The sequence below is a fragment of the Hypomesus nipponensis genome, chromosome 14 (assembly GCF_054491055.1).
Source record: "Hypomesus nipponensis isolate SF chromosome 14, ASM5449105v1, whole genome shotgun sequence".
NCBI classification, from domain to species: domain Eukaryota; kingdom Metazoa; phylum Chordata; class Actinopteri; order Osmeriformes; family Osmeridae; genus Hypomesus; species Hypomesus nipponensis.
Window position 1 is genome coordinate 19,283,992 of NC_140374.1, and position 19,671 is coordinate 19,303,662.

Sequence of the window (19,671 nt, forward strand, 5' to 3'; positions counted from 1 at the left end):
ACCCAAAACTCTGAACAATACTTTTCAATAACGTGCATGTTTGGGGAAGGCCCATGTCATGGCCCATAGTAGAAATTTAAAGTTCATGATTGCCACCCATAGTAATACAACTGATAGAAAAGTTTTATAGGATGTTTTTTGAGATGTTGTGTGTATTTTACAAAAAAAGGATGATATTCTGTGTCGTCTAGTCAGATTGCCGTCTTATTGCCGTCATTGGTCAAATAATTGGTATAACAGACATTCAATAGTCTTAATTAACAATATCAAGAAACAATGGAAAAGAAAAGCAGCAAAAGGTCTCTTGAAAAAATGAAATCCTCACAAACTTGAAGATTGTCGCAGGAGCAGACTATCTCACTGCCTCTGCCTCTCCCCTTTTCTACAGGCTGTGTACGTTGCCTGTGCTGTCACCTGTCACATACCCGCACCTGTTCTGTCTCCCGAACGCGCGATTAAGAGAATCGATAAAATCAACTAGGAACTATTTGAATTCCATTTATTTGGATTCTTTTGACTTAAAAGTGCTCGCGTCAAAGTTTAGTAATAACATACAGTGATACGTGAGATGGAAGATTGATTCTTCAGTCAATTCGTTGGACTTAAAACCTTTGTAACCTTGCCAGCATCAAACTAAGAAAACACCGGTGTAGAGTTCGGCGCTGGGTAAGAATGACACTTTTGAACGACGTTGTAGATGTTGTGTTATATTTTGATGTATTTTTATTTTCACGCATTTCACAAGGTATATTTGGGTCAGCGTTGTGCAGTAAATGCTGAATGGAATGGACCTGCTCATCAATATAGGATTAGGTCCATCTGAATTCATGCTTATTTGCGTATCACAAGGATGAACTATTATCCATGTGCCAAGTGGGGCAGTTGATTTTGACAGCATTGTCCCATCATGCCATGGTAATGGTTGTCTTATGTTTTTACTTATCTTGGGAATTACATCACTGACATATTGTGTTAGTGGCTGGCAAAAGGGGTTGGTTGGCACACAGCATTTTTCGGTTCTTTTGAAAGTCACAGAAACAAAATTGTAACATCAAAATGTTTGCATTCTTAACCCGCACTCATCTACTATGTTAAAACATCTGAAAGTCACAAACATTTCACTTTTATAATATCAAAAGTAATCGATAGACCAAGTGGTCTGTGGACTAACATGTATTAAAATGGTGTCAGATGAAGATATTGGAAATGTGTTATGTGTAGTTAAATAGAGTTTAATTTTCATTTAAAATGTAAAAATCTGTAATGAGGGATATGGTAGCTGGCCAACATAATTTCAGCACAAAGTTGGGTTAAATTTGAGTGAGGTTGGTTGGCACCGTGATTTTGAAGATATAGGAATTTAATAAAAAAGTGGTAAAACCTGTATTATAGGTGTGATGGGGGAGGGGGCTACTAGGAGGGCTAATGTGTGGCTCCTGTTGTGGTTACTGTCCCTTTAAATATTGTTTAATAAGAACAATGTTGTCAACATTACGGTCTTAATTCTTGTTGCCTAATCCTGAATATTAGGGATAGGGTTAGGGTTCAAATATACATTCTTTCTAATGAATTGCATAAAACATTTTATTAAATGATTAATTGCTTAAAATATACTATTACATGTTCAAATGGTTACTATTGGTTGCTTCAATAGCATTTTAACATTGTGCCAACCAACCCCATATTGTGTGGCAACCATCTCCTGATGGGCTGGATGGCACAAATGCACAACATGACTTTAATCACAAGTCACCATATTTTAGAAAATATTTGTGTATATTTAGACATATTTAATTATAGCTTAGACCATAACATTTGATTTGCTGCTGGTGAGAACATTCTAACATGAATGATGCCAGAGAAATATAGCAGACAGTGAAAAGTGTGCCAACCAACCCAGGAGTAAATCAATAACATTTTGACCCAACCAGTGAAATGTGACCTAGTATCGAGTAAAGGCAATCAGGCCATTATGCCTTGATTCACAAACATAGGCTACTTTCCATTCTATATACACAAATACACAATTGCAGTCTGGATGGGGGTAGGCTTACATGTGATACAGAACCAAATAACATATTTTATCTATTCCAAAATGTGCATTCATAAAAACAGGACTACATTCAGGTGGCCTTTATCACAACAAGCTCGTCTGTTTGGTTTACCATTTACATACTGAAAATATACTTCTGTCTATCTACAGTCTAAAGTTAAACTGTACTATTAGTATTAATAACAGTACAAGAAAATCATTGGTGTGTGTACAGTCCACGTGCGTGTGTTTGGTGTGTCATAATGTTTTGGAAATTCAGACGAGAGTAGGTTGGTCTGGTATCAGGGGAATGTTTATTGAAAATGTAGATTTGCCAAGTCAATACAACACCAAGAAATCCTGAGAATGGACACGCATGAAATGATTTCTACAGTGCTTCTAATAAGCATGCAGTACTTCAGAGCTGATTATAAAGATTAAGGCCCTACAGTCTCAGACTGAACTTTGGTGTCATTTGAGGTGACTTCAGAACTGGCTTGTTAGCTTATCCAGTTACTTCAGAAAGGGCATGATAAAGGGCTAAAAACATCTTGCTGACACCTGTGTGAACTTTGGTAATTTTTCTTTGGTTATTGTACATTTGTATGCTTATACTACATATACACAATATACATGATAGACATACAAAGTGCTTATAATAATGTATAACCATTTAAGTGATTCTTTAACTAGGTCTATCTTTTGAAATCTTCCCCCATTGTTGTGATTAGTGTGTGTGATTCGTTGGTAGTAAATGACCTTAAATTCATTTTGGATGCTCTACTATGACTAGTATTTTGACAAAAAATACATTAATTTAACAACTTGTAATGTAAAATGACTGTGGTTGACGGTCAAAGTCTATATTGAATACCGTTCAGAGAAAACAAAGTTGCATAGTAATCATTATCTTATCACTACATATTGTTTGCTTACATTCTTATATCAGCGTGATTAAGTATGCTTACGGGGCATTCCGCAGACATTAATATGACCATAGATGTTTATGAGGTTGAGAGTCACGCAAGGCTGTTATCCACTTCAGCAAACGACGTGCTACTCCAGGGTAGTACTAATCATCTCACCATGACAATTGTGTGGCAGTGAATAATGGACAAATTACATGTTTATAGTCAACAAACCTGTTCAGAACTGTCCAGGGGACACACTGCCACCATTGGGGCAACAACACATGACACCCTTTGCAGCTCTTGTTGCACCTTCCTCTTGAAACCTGGAGGTGTGCCCAGAACAATGGTTCCGAGAAAATGGCTGGAGAGATAAGAACCAAAAGAGGAAATGCCGTATTTGTGCCGCCTGGCTGTATTCAACTGTCCTGGGTCCTTTGACCTTGTAATTCATGTTGTTGCTGTCCATGCTTTAGAACCACAAATGGGAATTGTTCATCTGAATGACTGTCCTACAAGATCATGTGGAGCTATGTGCCTCGATTTAATGTATAACTTAGATATGATTTAGATATCATTTATACAGGGATTCCCGCAGCACTTTTCAGTTAAGGCGGCCGCCTAAGCAACACACGCCTGCCGCCTTAACTATGTAGATATGGATATGGATAGATAAAGCATAATCCTTGGAGTTATTATCATCAGTTCACTTGAAGCTACCTAAACTGTAACTTTACAGTTTTGGTTATTAGAAGTGAAACATAATTTTACGAGAAACATTGTTTTGTAATTAAATGTAATGTGTGCATTCACAAGATCTAATTGCTCAAAAAATATATACTGTCATACAATATTCCTGATCCCATTGTCAGGAATCCCTCTATTTTCCTTGTCCAGAACTACAGAGGATACCAATCATTCAATATCTGACAGGACTGACCATTCATGTCAGTTAATATCCTAGCAACTGACTGGGATATTTTAAACATCATTTAAACAGACTCTCTTTCTCTCTCGCTCTCTCTTTCTCTCACTACATAATCCTTCATTTGTGTGTAGGAGGCTTGAACACATCATAGTGAGCCATAGTTCACACACCATACCTAAAATGGGAATATCTTGAGTGTCTAGAAGGAGTTTCCTCTGGGAAATTTCTTGACTTTTAATCTGCGCGCTTCTGATTCCAATGCCCTGCTCTACTACCCCTTAGTTTGTCACAGACAATGTCTTTTGTGAGGCGCAGTAATTACCTAATTGTTAACCAGACTGTGTATAAAACTGCTTACATTTTAATTAATTGGGGCTATTCTCATATATTCCTCAATAGACTGGATCTTATTACCCTGTGCATGGTAGCCTGCTGTTTGCTATTGTACCTCCGCAGGCCCCTAAATAGCAACAATACAGGCGAAACACCTGACTCTCCTCTGAACCAGACGAGCAACTTCTAGAATATCTTTGTTACCTTAAGGCACAGAACCAATATACTTTGCCCGTGTAGAGTACAGAGAGATGCATCATTTGGTAAGGTGGAAAAGTAAAATAAACAATGGCTGATTTGTCACTGCTGGCGTCTATAGGTAGTTTGAAATAAATAATGCATCATGTCTTGTTGTGCTGTTAGACTGTGTCGCTCCCCCTGCCCTCCCTCTCTAACCCCGCTTCCTTCCATCTTATTCCTCTCTTACAGGTGCATGTCTTAAAACATGAGTATCCTGGGACCTCAAACCAGGCAGGCCAAGTAAGTGGTGCACCTTACTGCATTAACCCCTTGCACGTTTACCTTTTCATCAATTACCCAGGGTCCTAAGCCAGCACTTGGGTTACTCACTGGGAAACAGGGAAGAAATAGCTAACCGTGTGTGAGAGGTGGTGTGGGTCAGGGTCCCCATGTACAGAGCTGCTCTGTTGGTGAATGTTTGCTTTGCCTGCGTTCCTGGCTCCAGTCTTTCTATCTCCCCCTCTGCTTCAAGCCACATGCTCTCTCTCCCTCTCTCTTTCTGTCCCTCTCCCTCCCCCCCTCCCCTCTCTCTCTCTCTCTCTCTCTCTCTCTCTCTCTCTCTCTCTCTCTCTCTCTCTCTCTCTCTCTCTCTCTCTCTCTCTCTCTCTCCTCTCTCTTTCTCTTCCTCTCTCCCCCCTCTCTGTCTCTCCCTCCCTCTCTCAGACTTGTCCATATGCTCCAAATCTCAGGCTAATCTCATCCAGTCTTCTCCTGTCCGGTCGAACACATTTACTATTTTACACTCAGCTCTGTGCATGCTTAGGATTTAGGCACTGGCAGTGTTTGCGGTCCAGTGAGACACTGACATTTAGGGAAGTCCAAGCGAATATGAAGGGAAGGCAACATAACCATGCCTCCTCTTCTTCTCATTGCAGTGGAGTGGCCAGATCGGACAGCAAGATAAGTGCTAAGGCCTTGTACGGTAAGTTCTACAAATGTGGGGAGGAGATATTTGTTTTATAGTCCATGTGTATGACGTGGGCCCATTTTCTTGTTTTTATGTTTCATGTTTTCCTTATACCCATGTATGCCTATCTGTCATTATGCACACTGTGTGTACCATTGTCTCATAGTGCTTTCATAAAAATGATCAAGTCACAGGACTGTAGATACCTGGTATAAATTAGTCTGATGTATTGCTTAACATAATATTGGTACTACTCTTAAGCAGCAACACCATTCATTGAAAAAAGTCAAGCTCACACAGTATTGTAATCAAGGCAAATCATAACAATCGTCAATTTGCTAGGCAAATGACTTTGCAAGGAAATACAGCTCTCTCCCTGTTATGATTATCTGGCACTGTGGTGTCGTAGCCCCATCACGGCTTCACTGGACAACCACATCTGTCCCAACCCCACCCTCCCACGCTGATAAGAGAGGCCCAAGGTTCCAGGGGTCCCGCTGAAGCGCCCTGATAGGCTTGACAGGTCTCTCTGGGGAAGGGACTAGAGATCTGAGGGCTTCCTGATCCAGTTGAGGGGGGGTCTAGAGGGGGCTAGGTTGAGAAAACACGCTAGGGGCTTGTCGAAAATGTAATCAGATGATTTTAGTGTGTGTGTGTGTGTGTGTGCAGCTGTAGATGTGCATGTGTACTACATTGTCAGCCAGAGAGACTATGTCTCTGGTCCCTATTGATCTGTATTGCTCCAGAAATAATGTCAATGCTTGTGAACTTTACAGCTTTGTGGTGAGACTGTTTGCCCATGTCCATGTGTTACCAAATATACAATATTACATTAGCAGCTATGGATGGGTGTGTCTGTTTTTAGTGTGTGGTTGGAACAGGGTGTGGACAGCCTGGTCTTGCAGGTGAATGAAAGAGGCATTGAAAAGGGGAGAGCGAGGGGCATGGTCTGTACCCGTCAGTCTGGAACAGCCCCACCCCGGCCTTTCCCTACTAGGCTTCAGACATGAGCTCACTGGTCACCTCCAGCACCACCTTCCAGCTTGACTGAATAAAGAGCCCTTGTACCAGACTGGACAAATCACAAACTCAAACTAAATCAAGGATGACAAGTATATCTGGCCTCACCATCTTAAATTAGAATAGCCTAATTGTTATGGTGTTCATTATAAATATTTTCCCTGTTACTGTTCTGCCAGTATTGGGATATAACATAGTGTCTTGTGTTAAGCATGAATAGTACACTATCTCTACTATATATTGCACTGTGATCCAGCTTTCATTGGCTATTGACATCCCTTGCTGTATGTGTGAGGAACTGGAGCTATGTTCCCTGGCTCCTGCTGTCCTGTGTGGCAGATGGTCACTGTGACAGTCTCCCTGTGTGGTGGCCAGGGACAGCATGATCACCTCGCTGTGGAGGTAGAAAGATATCTGGTCAGTGCCTTGTTTAATCTAAAGGGAGGTTGTGTCAGTATTACTCTCTCCTTGGTCAATCTATATGGGTATTGTGGCAGTAGAACGCCCCTCGGTGAAGCTATTTTGATACTGTGTCAGTAGTCAGATGGCTGAGTGGTTCGGGAATTGGGCTACTAATCAGAAGGTTGCCAGTTCGATTCCCGGCCGTGCAAATTGACGATGTGTCCTTGGGCAAGTCACTTCACCCTACTTGCCTCGGGGGAATGTCCCTGTACTTACTGTAAGTCGCTCTGGATAAGAGCGCCTGCTAAATCACTAAATGTAAATGTAGTAGTACTCTTGAATCCAAAGGGTAAAGGTGGAACAGGAAAAGTTCCGTCCCAATCTCTGCCATGCTTATATCACTTTCCTCTCTCATGCAAAAATCTTCCAATCACTCATGATTTAGGGCAGGAAACAAGTCATGCAAATCTGCAACAGGCCTCCTCCCACCTGCTCTGTTATCAGGAGCATCGGGGCGGAATAGAGGATGAAGGGGTGCAGACTTAGGGGCCACAAAGGAACCCAGCTGCCTTGGGCTTCGGACGACCAACAGACCTTCTTAAATCACTTGGTATCAAGGGGGGAGCATGTCTTTATCAGGTACTACAACTAATTGAAAGTTAGCTGGGACCTCAGTGTGTCTATAGGAGGCTTGGCTGATGAGAAGCTGCTTTCTGTTCCTACTCTCTGTATTTGTCAATGTTTAATCATGCTTTCTTATTATTTGTTTGAATGTGTGTTCAAGCCAGTAAAGCCCTATGTTTTTCTATTACTAAATTATCTTTTAGTTTGTAATCTTTTGTCATTGTTCTACCTACTACATTCTGTCTTTGTAATCTTTTTTTTGTCACATAATGCCATCTGTTTTGTTAATCATGGCCAGTGTAAACACCTTTGAAATCAAACTGAAATGTTGGATCCCTCATGCTGATATTAAGCTCAGAAATTTTGTGGATAAAAGTCGACATGGATTCAGCTGCATTTCTTTTAGGCATACTGTACATTCCAGCTGATTGCTGTACTGCCAAGCCAAACAGCAGAGGTTTTTCTTTTGGACAACACAATGAGCCCCAACAGTCATGCAACATAAGCTTGCCAAAAATCGGTTAATGTTTAAACACTCATGTGTGATCTGATTCCCCGAGCCTGGGAAATATGAAGACATTAATGACAAGATTGTATCACTGTTGGAACTTATTCCATTTTTTTTATACCTAGAACATTATCTACAAAGTACACAGTGGTTATTTAAAGTGAAGAGAGAACCTAGTGTTGTGCGTTTTGAGAGTCTCTGGGGGTATTGTTAAACTGGCAGTTGTTGTCAGGCCACTTAAAATCCTCCTAACGATCCGGATACTGATGTTCTGCCAGCCAGTCATGTTTGTTATCAGCCCCAGTCTTAGAAGACGTCTTTGGATCTGCCCATCTGCCTGCTAAGTGCCTCTCAGTGCAAGCTGTCACAGCGCTGTGAATTGATTGGCATAAATGTCATTCATTAATAAGACATGGGGCGAGCTCGACTTTCACAAAGACACCTGTGCTTGTGTTTCACCTGCAGGGAGCCAAGCAGGACTAGAGAGCCAGGGAGGAAGGGAGCAAGGGGGGAGAGAGATAGAGAATGGCAGAGCAAAAGAGAGAGAGAGAGAGAGAGAGAGAGAGAGAGAGAGAGAGAGAGAGAGAGAGAGAGAGAGAGAGAGAGAGAGAGAGAGAGAGAGAGAGAGAGAGAGAGAGAGAGAGAAATTGAGTAAACAGGAAAGTATCTGCATGTTTCTTCATTCTGGGAGTGAGGATGGGCACACAAATAAAAATTAGGTTGCTCTCAGATCTAGATGGGGAATCTATTTTGCATCCTGTCAAACTTACATTATTATTTTAATTTATCTCCTCAAGTTTTTGAGTCCTTAGACGTTAGATTGAAAACCAAATGAAAAGACTGGCATGGCATTTGTAAAATGTATTACATTTTGTGAAAAATGCTTTAATTTCAAGAGCTTTACATTTCAATTTTCTGAAGTCCCCTATTTACCAGAGGCAGAGAGAGAGATGGGCAGAGCGTGCTACAAAAATGTTGATTCAGTTGGTATGGGGAGAGAACCCAGAGCTGTGATATGAGATCTGGCCGTAGAATTGATCGGAACAAGTTCTCGTTTACCCGTAATTGTTACCTGCAGACCATTCACCTGGAGAATAGGTCAATGAGCCACACATGCACTGGCACGTGCTTTTAACATTGGGGCTACATAAAAGCAATTACCTCAGCTTAAGCTGTTGCAGTGAGAGACAGGTAACATTTTTTTTAATGCATGTATATTTTAGTAATTGTATTTTTAATTAATCTCAATTTCTTGTATCTCAATTGCATAGTATTCAACTATGACGGTGGTAATCATTACTGATGCTGTTGCTCATTTGCACAATGAGAATGTTTCTTTGAGTGTAACAGCATACATTTATATTTCATACATTTATCAGATGCTTTTATCAACAGATTTATTTAACAGCATAAAACAGGAAGGGCTATGGAAACCATTGCTATGGAAACTTAAAGAAATCCATCATTTCGGTTGCTGTTTCTCCTCCTCTACCCTACCTGTTGACCCAGCAAAGCTCATAATCAAACCTTTCACCTTAGTTTAAAGTCTCCATAAAGTAAACAATGATCCTTTGACCCACTGGCACACCAATCAGCAAGTACATAAGGAAGTGAATGTGCATAAAAAGTGACCTTTGATCCCTATGTCATTGTGTGGGCAGTGCACTGACTGGATCATTGCCTTCAGCCATGATGTCATAAACCCCTCTGTTTTCTGAAGGGTTTATCTGACATTATATCAATGATTCTTAAGTTGGACCACTGAAGGGAGATTAATGTTCATGTTTGATTTGGACAGTTTGAAAAAGATATTTGTAAAATGTTGGCAGTAGAAGTCTATGTGGCGATACAGGTCTAACAAACCTCCCAAAGAGCTTTTTTAAAGTACCAACAGCACCTTCATTTTAGAACCATTAGTTGTAGTTGCTTAGGGTTACAGTGGATGCCCATTTGACTGGTGAAGTGTGGTGTTTTATCTTCTCTGAGAGTGTATGTACACTTAGCTGTGTGTGTGCATGTGTGTGTGTGTGTGTGTGTGTGTGTGTGTGTGTGTGTGTGTGTGTGTGTGTGTGTGTGTGCGTGCATCCACACACACGTCTGTCCTTGGACATGCGCACATGAGCAGTTCGGATCACTTCCTTATTGTCCTTGGCTGCTGCTCCTGTTCATATAATGTCATACCAAGTTAATCTCATATATTTGTTCTCCTGAGAACTGGAGAACGGACTCGGAATCTGTAGTATTGTACAGGTTTTTTTGGGGGACTGTGGAAATGATGTCTTGGATGTCATTTGTTTAAACTGCTGCTCATAAACTTCTCTCTTCTTGGCCACACAGAGCAGCGTAAGAAATACTCCAACTCTAATGTTATTATGCAGGAGACGTCCCAATACCATGTGGAGGTAAGGTTCTTAAGTTCTCTCTGTCATGATGCATGGAATCCAAGTGAAACATTTTGATTCACTTAAACACTTATAGTAGCAAGAATGTCTTTCATGTATCCTTTAACATTCCTTTAACAACGTCTTGGACTTGTTTAATGCGAGTATGGATCCATGAACACAAAGGTTGGTGGTCAGGTTAATGTTTAATTATCTCCAGATAAAAAAAAAGCCATGATGCCGGGTGATCATACTACCACGGATACATTGAAGTCCAGGGTTGGGAGATCAAGTCTTTGCTCCGCCGGGTTGAACTTGGTTCTGTGCACACTTGATGTTCAGACTTAATTGAAAGGGTTGTTAATAATCCGGTAATAATAGATAACAGAAATGTTCTGGGAACACACACACACAGAGACACAGCCATATACACAAGCACCTTTTGTATTTTAGGTGCCTTCAGTGCTTCCCTGGGATGGGGTTTTACCAATGCAGTGTCAACCAGTACTCCCTCCATGTTCAAGGCCCTTCAGCATCTCAGAATCAGAAAGGGTTTTAATCGCCATGAAAATTTGCCCAGACAATGAATTTACTTTGGTAGAAAGGTGCATAGATTAAACATATAGGAATCTTAAGAACTTAAATGTATGGACTAACTATACTAAGGTACATAGTCAAGCAATGCTAATGGGATTTAGAATTAAAATACAATATACAATAACATCTCTCCCCTCTCAGCATCTCTCCACCTTCATGATGGACAAGGCGGAATCTATCGCCACAGTGGATGACGCCATCAAAAAGCTGGCCCTCCTGGACTCTAAAGACAAGATCTGGACCCAGGAGATGTTGCTACAGGTCAGCGACAAGGCTGTCCGCTTGCTGGACTGTGACACGCAGGTAAGGCTTAATCGGCTGTCTACGCCTTGGACTTGAGCTCGTCTGCTAACTACTGACCTTGAATAAAGAACCCAGTGCTGTATTCCGCTTGATAGTTCAGAGAAAATTCCCATCTGACTTACTCACTGGTAAATGACTAGATGGTGAATAACTTACACGGTAATGGTTATCTATTCAAATATATGACAACGGCCAGTTCAGATGACCCCAGAGGTTCGAAGGCCAACCCAAGGTTGCCGTTGCACCATACACTATACAACCTCAATTCTCTCAATATAGAGTTTTATTGCAATGTGATAATATCCAACAGCACACTGTGATGATGCCATTGTTTTCAAGTTCAAGTTTATTATCATATACTCATGTGCTCATGTACTTTGTGCTCCATGTCCGTTCAACTTAGAGAATACATCAATTAAATACTGGAGAATGGAGAAAAAGGGTAAAAATTGTAGTGCAAAAAGATATGTATAACCAATGCATTACATTTAGACCTTTAGCCTTTAAGGGTACAAGTACTCTATCTTTCATGTCCTTGTTCTACCCACTCTTTCTAAATCGCTATCCTACCCCCGCTCTCTACATCTTTAGGAAGAATTGGAAAATTTCCCTCTCGCGACCATACACCACAGTCAGACCGTGTTGAATCAGACGCGCTATCCCTCCGTGCTGCTGCTGTTGTGTCAGGACAGCGAGCAGCACAGGCCTGACATCCACTTCTTCCACTGCGACGAGGTCGAGGTGAGTCCCTTTGCAGGTGGGTCCCTGGAGCAGATGGACACGCTGGAGGGCATTGGTTGTCTGAAGGTGTTAAATGCTTCTTCTGTCGTCCCAGGCTGAGATGGTTCATGCAGACATAGACAGTGCTCTGGGTGACAACAAGCACGGAAAGAAAATGCGTCCACAGACATTGAGGTGAGTACCGTTATTCCCACAGTGACCTGCCTGCTGTACGTGTGAGCACACCCTCTCGACACCTCTTGACACCCTCTCCCCCCTCACCCCCCCCCCCCCCCCCACAGGGTGAACCAGGAAAAAATGAAACGGCATCGAGAAACTATCATCCCTCCCTCGGTCCCCAAGGGCCCGCCCCCTAGGGGGAAGGGGCGAGTGGCTGCCACGAGCACGCAGGGTGAGCCCACCGCACACATGCTGGCTGAAAGACCCCTAAATACAGGCACACATGCTGGCTGAAAGACCCCTAAATACAGGCACACATGCAAATGTTGCAACGTACAGGTTCTGTTCACATGACCGATGGTAACGTACCTGTTAACCGCTGAGGTTGGCTCTGTGTACTCTGTGTAGATGTGGAGAGGCGAGGCTCAGCGCAGCAGGACGCCGAGTCACATGACAAGCTGGCTCAGCGTATTGAGAAGGACGTGGTGAGTTTTGTCATGTTTTCGACGATTTGTCATTATTGGTTCACCGTGCACCAGAATCGGTGCTGCTCAGCTGAAGGGGTTGATTAAAAAAATCACCTCTGTCTCTTTTTCTCTTTCACGGTTTTCCCGCTTCTTGTCCATTTGTGTTTTTCGTTCGGACCCTCTCCTCAACAGCAAATCCTCAACAGTGCCTTGGACGACATCGAGATCTTTGTGGCGCGGCTGCAGAAAGCCGCAGAGGCGTTCTCTCAGCTAAACCAGCGCAACAAGAGTAAGAAGAATAAGAAGAAAGGACCAGCAGGTCTGTCTCCCTTTCTTCTCTATGAGGTGGAACAATACAGTTGTTATTGTCCACTGTCTGTTTCTGCCTCGGTTTGACCTCTCCTCTTTCAGGCCCACGGTTAAACGCCTTTCCATCTTCGCATGTGTGCAGCTGATTGTTGAATGAATAAGGCTCTTGGATGTTTGTGTTTGGCGCAAAACGTGCCAGACTGTGTCCCACTGGGCTGACTGTTTCCCACTGGGTTGATTGTGTCCCACTGGACTGACTGTGTGGACGTGTAACTCTGGAGGCTGTGTGTGGTGATTGCTGTTGCTCTGACCTCCTTGTTGACAGAGGGCATGCTGACCCTGAGGGCTAAACCCCCCTCTGAGGCCGAGTTCATCGATAGCCTACAGAAACTGAAGCTGGCCTTCAACCTGCTGGTGAGTTTCCCCTATGCAGCTGCTTGCCCAGTGGACTGTTACATTTACATTTAGTCATTTAGCAGTAAGTACTTACTGTAAGTACAGGGACATTTCCCCCCGAGGCAAGTAGGGTGAAGGACACAACGTAACTTGGCACGGACGGGAATCAAACTGGCAACCTTCAGATTACTAGCCCGATTCCCTAACCGCTCAGCCACCTGACTCACCTGTTGTGCCTTGAGAACTGGCTCTGACACTTAGTTTGGATTTCCTCCCTCTGCAGGCCAAACTGAAGAAGCACATCCAGAATCCAAGTGCATCTGAGCTGGTTCACTTTCTCTTTGGTCCCCTGGAGCTGGTGAGTCACCACCAGGCCCATACATGTTGCATTGCAGCCAAAGTGTTTGACCTCAAACAGCCGATGTATTAAACAGAGGCAGATTCTGGGTTCTGCGGCCTCAACGGACAATTTATATTGTCATGAGAATGAATGACGATTCTAGAAATTATGTCAACAGTTTTTTTTATTTTTTTTACAAAAAGGTAAGTTTGTGTTACGCAATACAAAATCTAAAGTGAAAAGGGAATCATTTTGTTGACTTAACCCCTTTACAAAGTGTGTATGGTACTCCAATACTTACATTCATTTAATTCCTCATTCAACAATCAGTAAAAGTTGATAGAATGAGAACCGATCAGACGTCATATAGCCTATATACCCTCTATTGTTTTGCATGATGTACCACACCCACAGTCATCACAATCCTTTCAGCCCTAACCAGACCGGAGCTATGTGGTTTTCAGCTCCACTGCAGGTGCAGCCAAACTTACATAATGATGATAGAAAATTGCCTACTACAGGCTGGCCATGGGCTGATTGCAAGTCATCACCGCAACACTGAGCACTGTGACTGGAAATGTTCCCCAGAAGGTGCCATTTAGTCAGGCGTCATGGATGGGAGGAAGTGGGATGGAATGTTAAATGCTCGTCGTACGTTTATGTAACTGAAACTTGATCACAACACCGTCTGGGTGTGATTTTCATTGATATCCTTTGTTGTGGTATTTTGTTTTGGTATCTTAGGTATCTCGTTGTTACTGTTTTAGGTATTTCCCAGGTGTTTCCCAGAGAGGAAACAAGGAAACGTCTGTTCAGTGTCTATTCTAAAAAAACGGCCTGGCATTCGAATATCCGACCGATGTATCTTCCATAACTCTTGAATGCTGTGCGTGCTTGTGACCTGCAGGTGCTCCAGAGCTGTGGTAGTCCTGAGCTGCCTCGCTCCATCATCTCCCCTCACCTCTCCAGAGACACTGTGGATTTCCTCAGGGGACACCTCTCCCCTAAAGAGATGACCATCTTTGAGCTGCTCGGAGATGGCTGGACCAGACCCAGGTAGCGCATGGTCCCAGGTGTTATACTGTCAAAGGGTTTGGGACTGTGTGGGCATGAATTGGGTCTCGTCCAGAAGGAAATGCAGGACCTTCAGGGCTTTTGTATATGAATGGTCAATCCATTGTCTGTTAAGGGATGTGCCTAGGTCACATGGTCTATGTCTCTGTGCAGGGCGGACTGGCCCAGGGAACAGTGTGCCCCTCCTTACTACCCTAAGTTTCGGAATGGCTGGGAGCCCCCAGCGGAGATGTTTAGGACATCGCCGTGGGAGACAGAGTGTTTAGGACCCCCCATGTCCCCCACCGGTCCCAGCTACAGGAAACCCTCAGAAGAGGTGCAAGGTTCTTTCACGTTTCTCGGCTCGTTTCTCATTGGCTGTAGCGTCGTCATGGTTTCTAACATTTGCCTTTGTGTCTTTTCTCTATTAGTTCTATGGGACTCAGTCGTCCAGCTCATCCAATGGGTGAGTGCGAATGGCATTGTTTATTTCAACCATTGCTCGCTGATAACAAATGTCTTCCCTTAGCATTCGTAAACGTGTGTCATTGTCCAACTTTACATAACCCTCCCGTCTTCAAATAGGTCTTACAATGGTCTGGCCACCTCTCGAAAATACGCCAAGATACGCTATCACTTTGTGGCCCGCAACGCGAACGAGCTGTCGGTACTGCAGGACGAAGTTCTAGAGGTAAAACAGGACCAGGGTGGGGGGGAGGAGGAGGGGGGGTGGCTGGGAGGAGGAGGGGGGAGGGGGTCGGGGAGGGCTGGGAGGAGGGGGGGGGGGTCGGGGAGGAGGGGGGGGGAGGAGGGGGGGGGCGGGGAGGAAGGATAATTCTGATGATTTCCACACAGAACGCACATAAATCTGTACCAAGGGATCACTAGAATACGTTTGCTGATTACCTTCGATGAAGACCTGACCTGGGCGTTGCGTGGGGCATTTTGCAGGTGATCGAGGATGACAAGCAGTGGTGGAAGCTGAGGAACCGCAGCGGTCAGGCAGGATATGTACCGTACAACATGCTGGACGTGGTCAAGCTCGAGGAACCACACAACATGGCGGAGCCTCTCTACAGCCAGGTGACCCTCACAGCCAGAGACAGACTCACATACCTTTACACACACACACAGTTCATTTTCTCCTTCCCTGCCCATTTCTTACGTTTGTTCCTGTGTGCATGCATGCACATGTTGACCTGCGTGGGTATAATTGTGTGTGTGTCTAGCCTGGACATCCCAGCAGTTCCCTGGGCCACGGGGAGAGCTTTGACATGGCCCGCCCAAACCACTGTGAGTGACATGAGCTGCACCCTCAGCATTCATTTCATCAGTGCACGACACATTCGATTCCAAGAGTTCTTATGTTCATGTTAACTAAGACAAGCACAGCACAGAAAGGCGTGCATGTGAACAGCTTTGGTTGTCATCTAGCCGGCTCCTATCACAGCCTTTGGTAACAATCTGTCGTCTCCGAATCGCTCTGTAGCATCTTGGAATAACCCCATGGATGAGGTCAATGATGAGCTTCTGAAGATGATCACCGCTGACAAGACTCAGCCTCCGGGCCGTAAGTTCCGTGTTGAGCGACCCTCAGGCAGCACTGTGCCACTAACCTTTGACTCCAATCCCCAGCAAGTCTCTGTCTGGCTCAACTCCAAAGGGTTTTCCAAACCGTGAGTCATTCTGGTTCTCACATCACTGCCTGTGTGTGTGTGTGTTTGTGTGCAGGCTGTGTTGTTATTTGAGTCGTTTTAAGAATCTACAATGTGTCTCTGTGTTTGTCTGTTGTTCTGTAGGACTGTGGAGTGTTTGGGCATCCTAACAGGGGCTCAGCTCTTCTCTCTCAATAAGGAGGAACTGAAGGCTGTGTGTGGGGACGAGGGGCCTCGTGTCTACAGCCAGGTCACTGTGCAGAAAGCTCAGCTAGAGGTGAGTCATACACACACACCCAGCTGAAAACATGACAGTAACAATGGGGGAAAAGGTTGTGTTCTCCTCGTGTTATTTAAATAAAATTGAATTCTGATCAAAATTGAATTTCCATTTACAGAAGACTGGTGGAGAATCAGAGTTGGAACAGATCATGAAACAGAGAAAAAATAAGGTGGGGTCATCCAGCGAGGACTGAACATCCTTTCTCTCACGTTCAACCAATCATCGTCCTTCATAGCTGGTCACCATTCAACCAGTGCAGCCTATCCAGAAACACCCCCTCCTCCTTGTAGTGCATCAGCAAAAGTAGCTTTTTAGCCTGAAAATCTAAAGATAATGTTGGCTTTGTTGTTATATGCATTTTAATTGTATATTTATTTATATTTCAAATCCATTTGTATTTTTATTTCTTGGATAAGACCGTCTGCTAAATGAAGTAAATGTAATTTCTTGTTCAGTTGTTTTCTGAACTGTGGCTTTTTGTTATTTTGTCTGACAATGCATCTGGATATGTGTACAATATGGAATGTGCACTATGTGAAAGAGAAGCCTTTTAATTGGAGAACTCATTAGTGCATGGAAACGTTTGTGTGTATATACTTATACATTTGTGTATGTATGTGTGCCTGCATGCAGGGGTATGATCACTCAATAATGTCTTCATCACAGTTGTTTACTTGATAACTTGTTTACTTACCCTGAACAGCCTAAAAATCTAATTCTCTGTGCCAGACTCTATGAAATCTCTTTTACATATGTAATGAATCAGTTTCATAACATTGCTACAGAATGTGTACAGTCACTCTAGAAGTGCAACCATACCTTCGCACATGAATAATGTTGTTTATTGCATCAACGTTTTTTTGTTTGTTTTTATAATCCGATTGAAGCATCTACTAAATTAAATGTTCTTTGTAATTACAAATATGTCATACACATATGTATTAGTAAACTCTGATAAACATATGCATATTTCAGTGTAATCACACTAATGTGACAACAGTGCTTTGCATGTACTGTCAGTATACTATACCATAAAAGTTTCTGTATAATGCAATCGTCCGTAAGATCTTATTACCAATATGACTGTATTGTCCTTGTGATAAATGTTTGAAACTCATTAATTATAAGACAAAACCAGAGAATAAATGATTACTCCAGTTTTGGAAAAATATAAATTTTACATGCAATGTCTTTTTCATTTATATGTAAAATGAGTTCACATAGTGGTGTAAATACAAATATGGGATCGAGTTTGAATGGTGGTAATAAAAAAAATATATACCTGCTAAATACCAATGCATACTGTTCTTATACTTGCTTTTCTAAAATAGAACCTTTCTGTCTTCCTGTATTATTAAAAAGCAATTCTTGGAACACTTTAAACTGAGATGACAAAAATCCTCCTGCAGGACATCAGACATGCAGACATAACTTCAGTGCTTTTTTCAAATTATAGTTAGAACAGGTAACATTCAAAATATTTTTATAAACTGTTTTCACAAACAGTCAACTTGATGAGTTCCTTTTTAACAGACAGAAAGAACCAGACTAAACAGGCAAAACAGAGCAGAGAGCACAATGCCAGTTATGTGTGAGAGTTGGGTGTGTCCAAAGAACCAACAGGTATTGTGCACGTAGGAGCATGTGTAATATATTATATCAGTGTCAACTCTTACCTCACAACATCCACAAAATCCCTTCCCAATGTCTTGACCTTGTAAGAAAAGCCATGTCTCCTACACAGCACGTTCCAGTGGAGCCACCAGGTGGTGGTGTGTGACTGTTCACTAAGAGAACTGGGTCCACTGCAGCCAAGTGGATTGACATTCGTCCAATCAAGAGTCATGTTATTAGCGCACTAAAGTGTTATCAGTAATAGCCCACCATATATTTTATCAACGCTGCTAGTCAAGCGTCTTTATACCATGGTCTGGCATAGTATCATGACTAGCATTACGTTAGTTTAAGATCACAACAGCTTGGCAACAACAGCTCAGCTGCTTGACCCTTGAACCACAAGCAAGACACGTGTTGATTGTTTTGGTTACTTTGCTTCCCCCCATTTGCCGGATATAAAGATGTTTTTTGTCATCCTCAACAAACACCAAACTTCCATTACCAAAGGTTTTCAACAGCAAAGATATACCCAACCATAAACAGGTAACTTGCTGTGAAAAAAACTAAATGATAACTGTTCTGTCTATTTTGCATTTGCACTTTTGGTTAGACCACCTTTTAGAAAATGAGGCATGAAAGGTCAGGTAATGGAACTTAGTAGAAGTGTGATTGTAAAGCTTACGGACATAGACTTTTTGTCTGCTGTGATCAATGTGTATCAAATTCGGTATGTACAACTATTATTCTGTGTAATCACTAAAGTGGGTCTCAGAAAAGGTGAACTGGGTGTTCCAGGACCTGGGGTTCCAGTCTCCCCACCCACAAGACTGGACGGAGGTTTCTGATTATTGCCAACACTGTGTGCGGATACAAACGAGAAAGACACTGAGTGGTTATTTTTTCCTTCCACACCAGCAACCAAATGCCATTACATAGTGAGCCAAAGAGGAAACATGAGGTCAATGGATGTCATTAAAGTTAGCTACAGGAAAGATAAAATATAAGCTTCTTATAGCTTAGAAAACGCTACTGTTAATCAAGGCAATGTCCTATTGATGGTACTCTTTAGCAAATATGATGTTTGCTTCCAACAGCATGTAAACAGTTGTATAGACAATAGTAAGAAGCACTATGAATCTGGTGCAAAGGCCAGATGACCCCTAATTACCCTGCTGTCAATAGACACAATCAATAAAGTGGTGGATGTCATTAGCCAATGGATAAAGACCATCACTGCAGAGGAAGTTAGGCAGGCAGGTATGTTTTCTGTCCAAGTACAGTAGACACAACCCAAGAAGTCAGCTTAAAGGACCAGTGTTCATCATAGTAGGATATGTCACAAATTGTGATTCATGAAAGATGGATTGCTATGGTGGACTGTGAATCAACCAGAGGGTATACACAGTACTGAAGCTCAATATAGACATTGGCTAATGCTGGGGACACACCACAGGATAATTGGGCAGAT

The 19,671-nt window shown here is 42.7% G+C and overlaps 1 protein-coding gene and 1 long non-coding RNA gene across 4 annotated transcripts; one reads left to right on the plus strand and one right to left on the minus strand.

Annotated features, from left to right (window-relative positions):
- The first annotated feature begins 387 nt into the window (after positions 1 to 387).
- Positions 388 to 17,878, plus strand: eps8l2 (EPS8 signaling adaptor L2). 3 transcript variants are annotated; one of them, XR_014729822.1, is made up of 22 exons: positions 388 to 666; positions 4,631 to 4,681; positions 5,317 to 5,363; positions 10,240 to 10,304; positions 11,022 to 11,183; positions 11,587 to 11,625; positions 11,775 to 11,924; positions 12,019 to 12,098; positions 12,206 to 12,315; positions 12,492 to 12,568; positions 12,743 to 12,869; positions 13,185 to 13,273; positions 13,539 to 13,613; positions 14,503 to 14,651; positions 14,823 to 14,985; positions 15,080 to 15,114; positions 15,234 to 15,339; positions 15,600 to 15,731; positions 15,878 to 15,941; positions 16,138 to 16,218; positions 16,448 to 16,580; positions 16,702 to 17,878. XR_014729822.1 is itself a non-coding variant. In XM_084673194.1 (22 exons), the coding sequence occupies exons 2-22, from the start codon at positions 4,647 to 4,649 to the stop codon at positions 16,777 to 16,779; spliced, it is 2,103 nt and encodes a 700-aa protein (XP_084529320.1). In that variant the 5' UTR covers positions 391 to 666; positions 4,631 to 4,646; the 3' UTR covers positions 16,780 to 17,878. The 3 variants fall into 3 exon arrangements, 2 of the variants coding, with proteins under 2 accessions (XP_084529320.1, XP_084529321.1); XM_084673194.1 differs by having other exon boundaries at positions 391 to 666; positions 16,138 to 16,324; XM_084673195.1 differs by lacking the exons at positions 388 to 666; positions 4,631 to 4,681; positions 11,587 to 11,625 and having other exon boundaries at positions 5,255 to 5,363; positions 16,138 to 16,324.
- Positions 10,471 to 10,833, minus strand: LOC146259038 (uncharacterized). The gene is made up of 2 exons (XR_014729657.1): positions 10,723 to 10,833; positions 10,471 to 10,626 (listed from the first exon to the last, which is right to left on the minus strand). It is a non-coding gene; the product is annotated as an uncharacterized LOC146259038 (long non-coding RNA).
- Positions 17,879 to 19,671: the final 1,793 nt, after the last annotated feature.

Excerpts from the sequence above, each read along its gene's own strand:
- eps8l2 (XM_084673194.1), top strand. The coding sequence starts at position 4,647 with ATGAGTATCCTGGGACCTCAAACCAGGCAGGCCAA. Across the intron at positions 12,316-12,491 it reads GGCTGCCACGAGCACGCAGG|ATGTGGAGAGGCGAGGCTCA; the intron begins GTGAGCCCACCG and ends TACTCTGTGTAG. Across the intron at positions 16,581-16,701 it reads TGCAGAAAGCTCAGCTAGAG|AAGACTGGTGGAGAATCAGA; the intron begins GTGAGTCATACA and ends TTCCATTTACAG.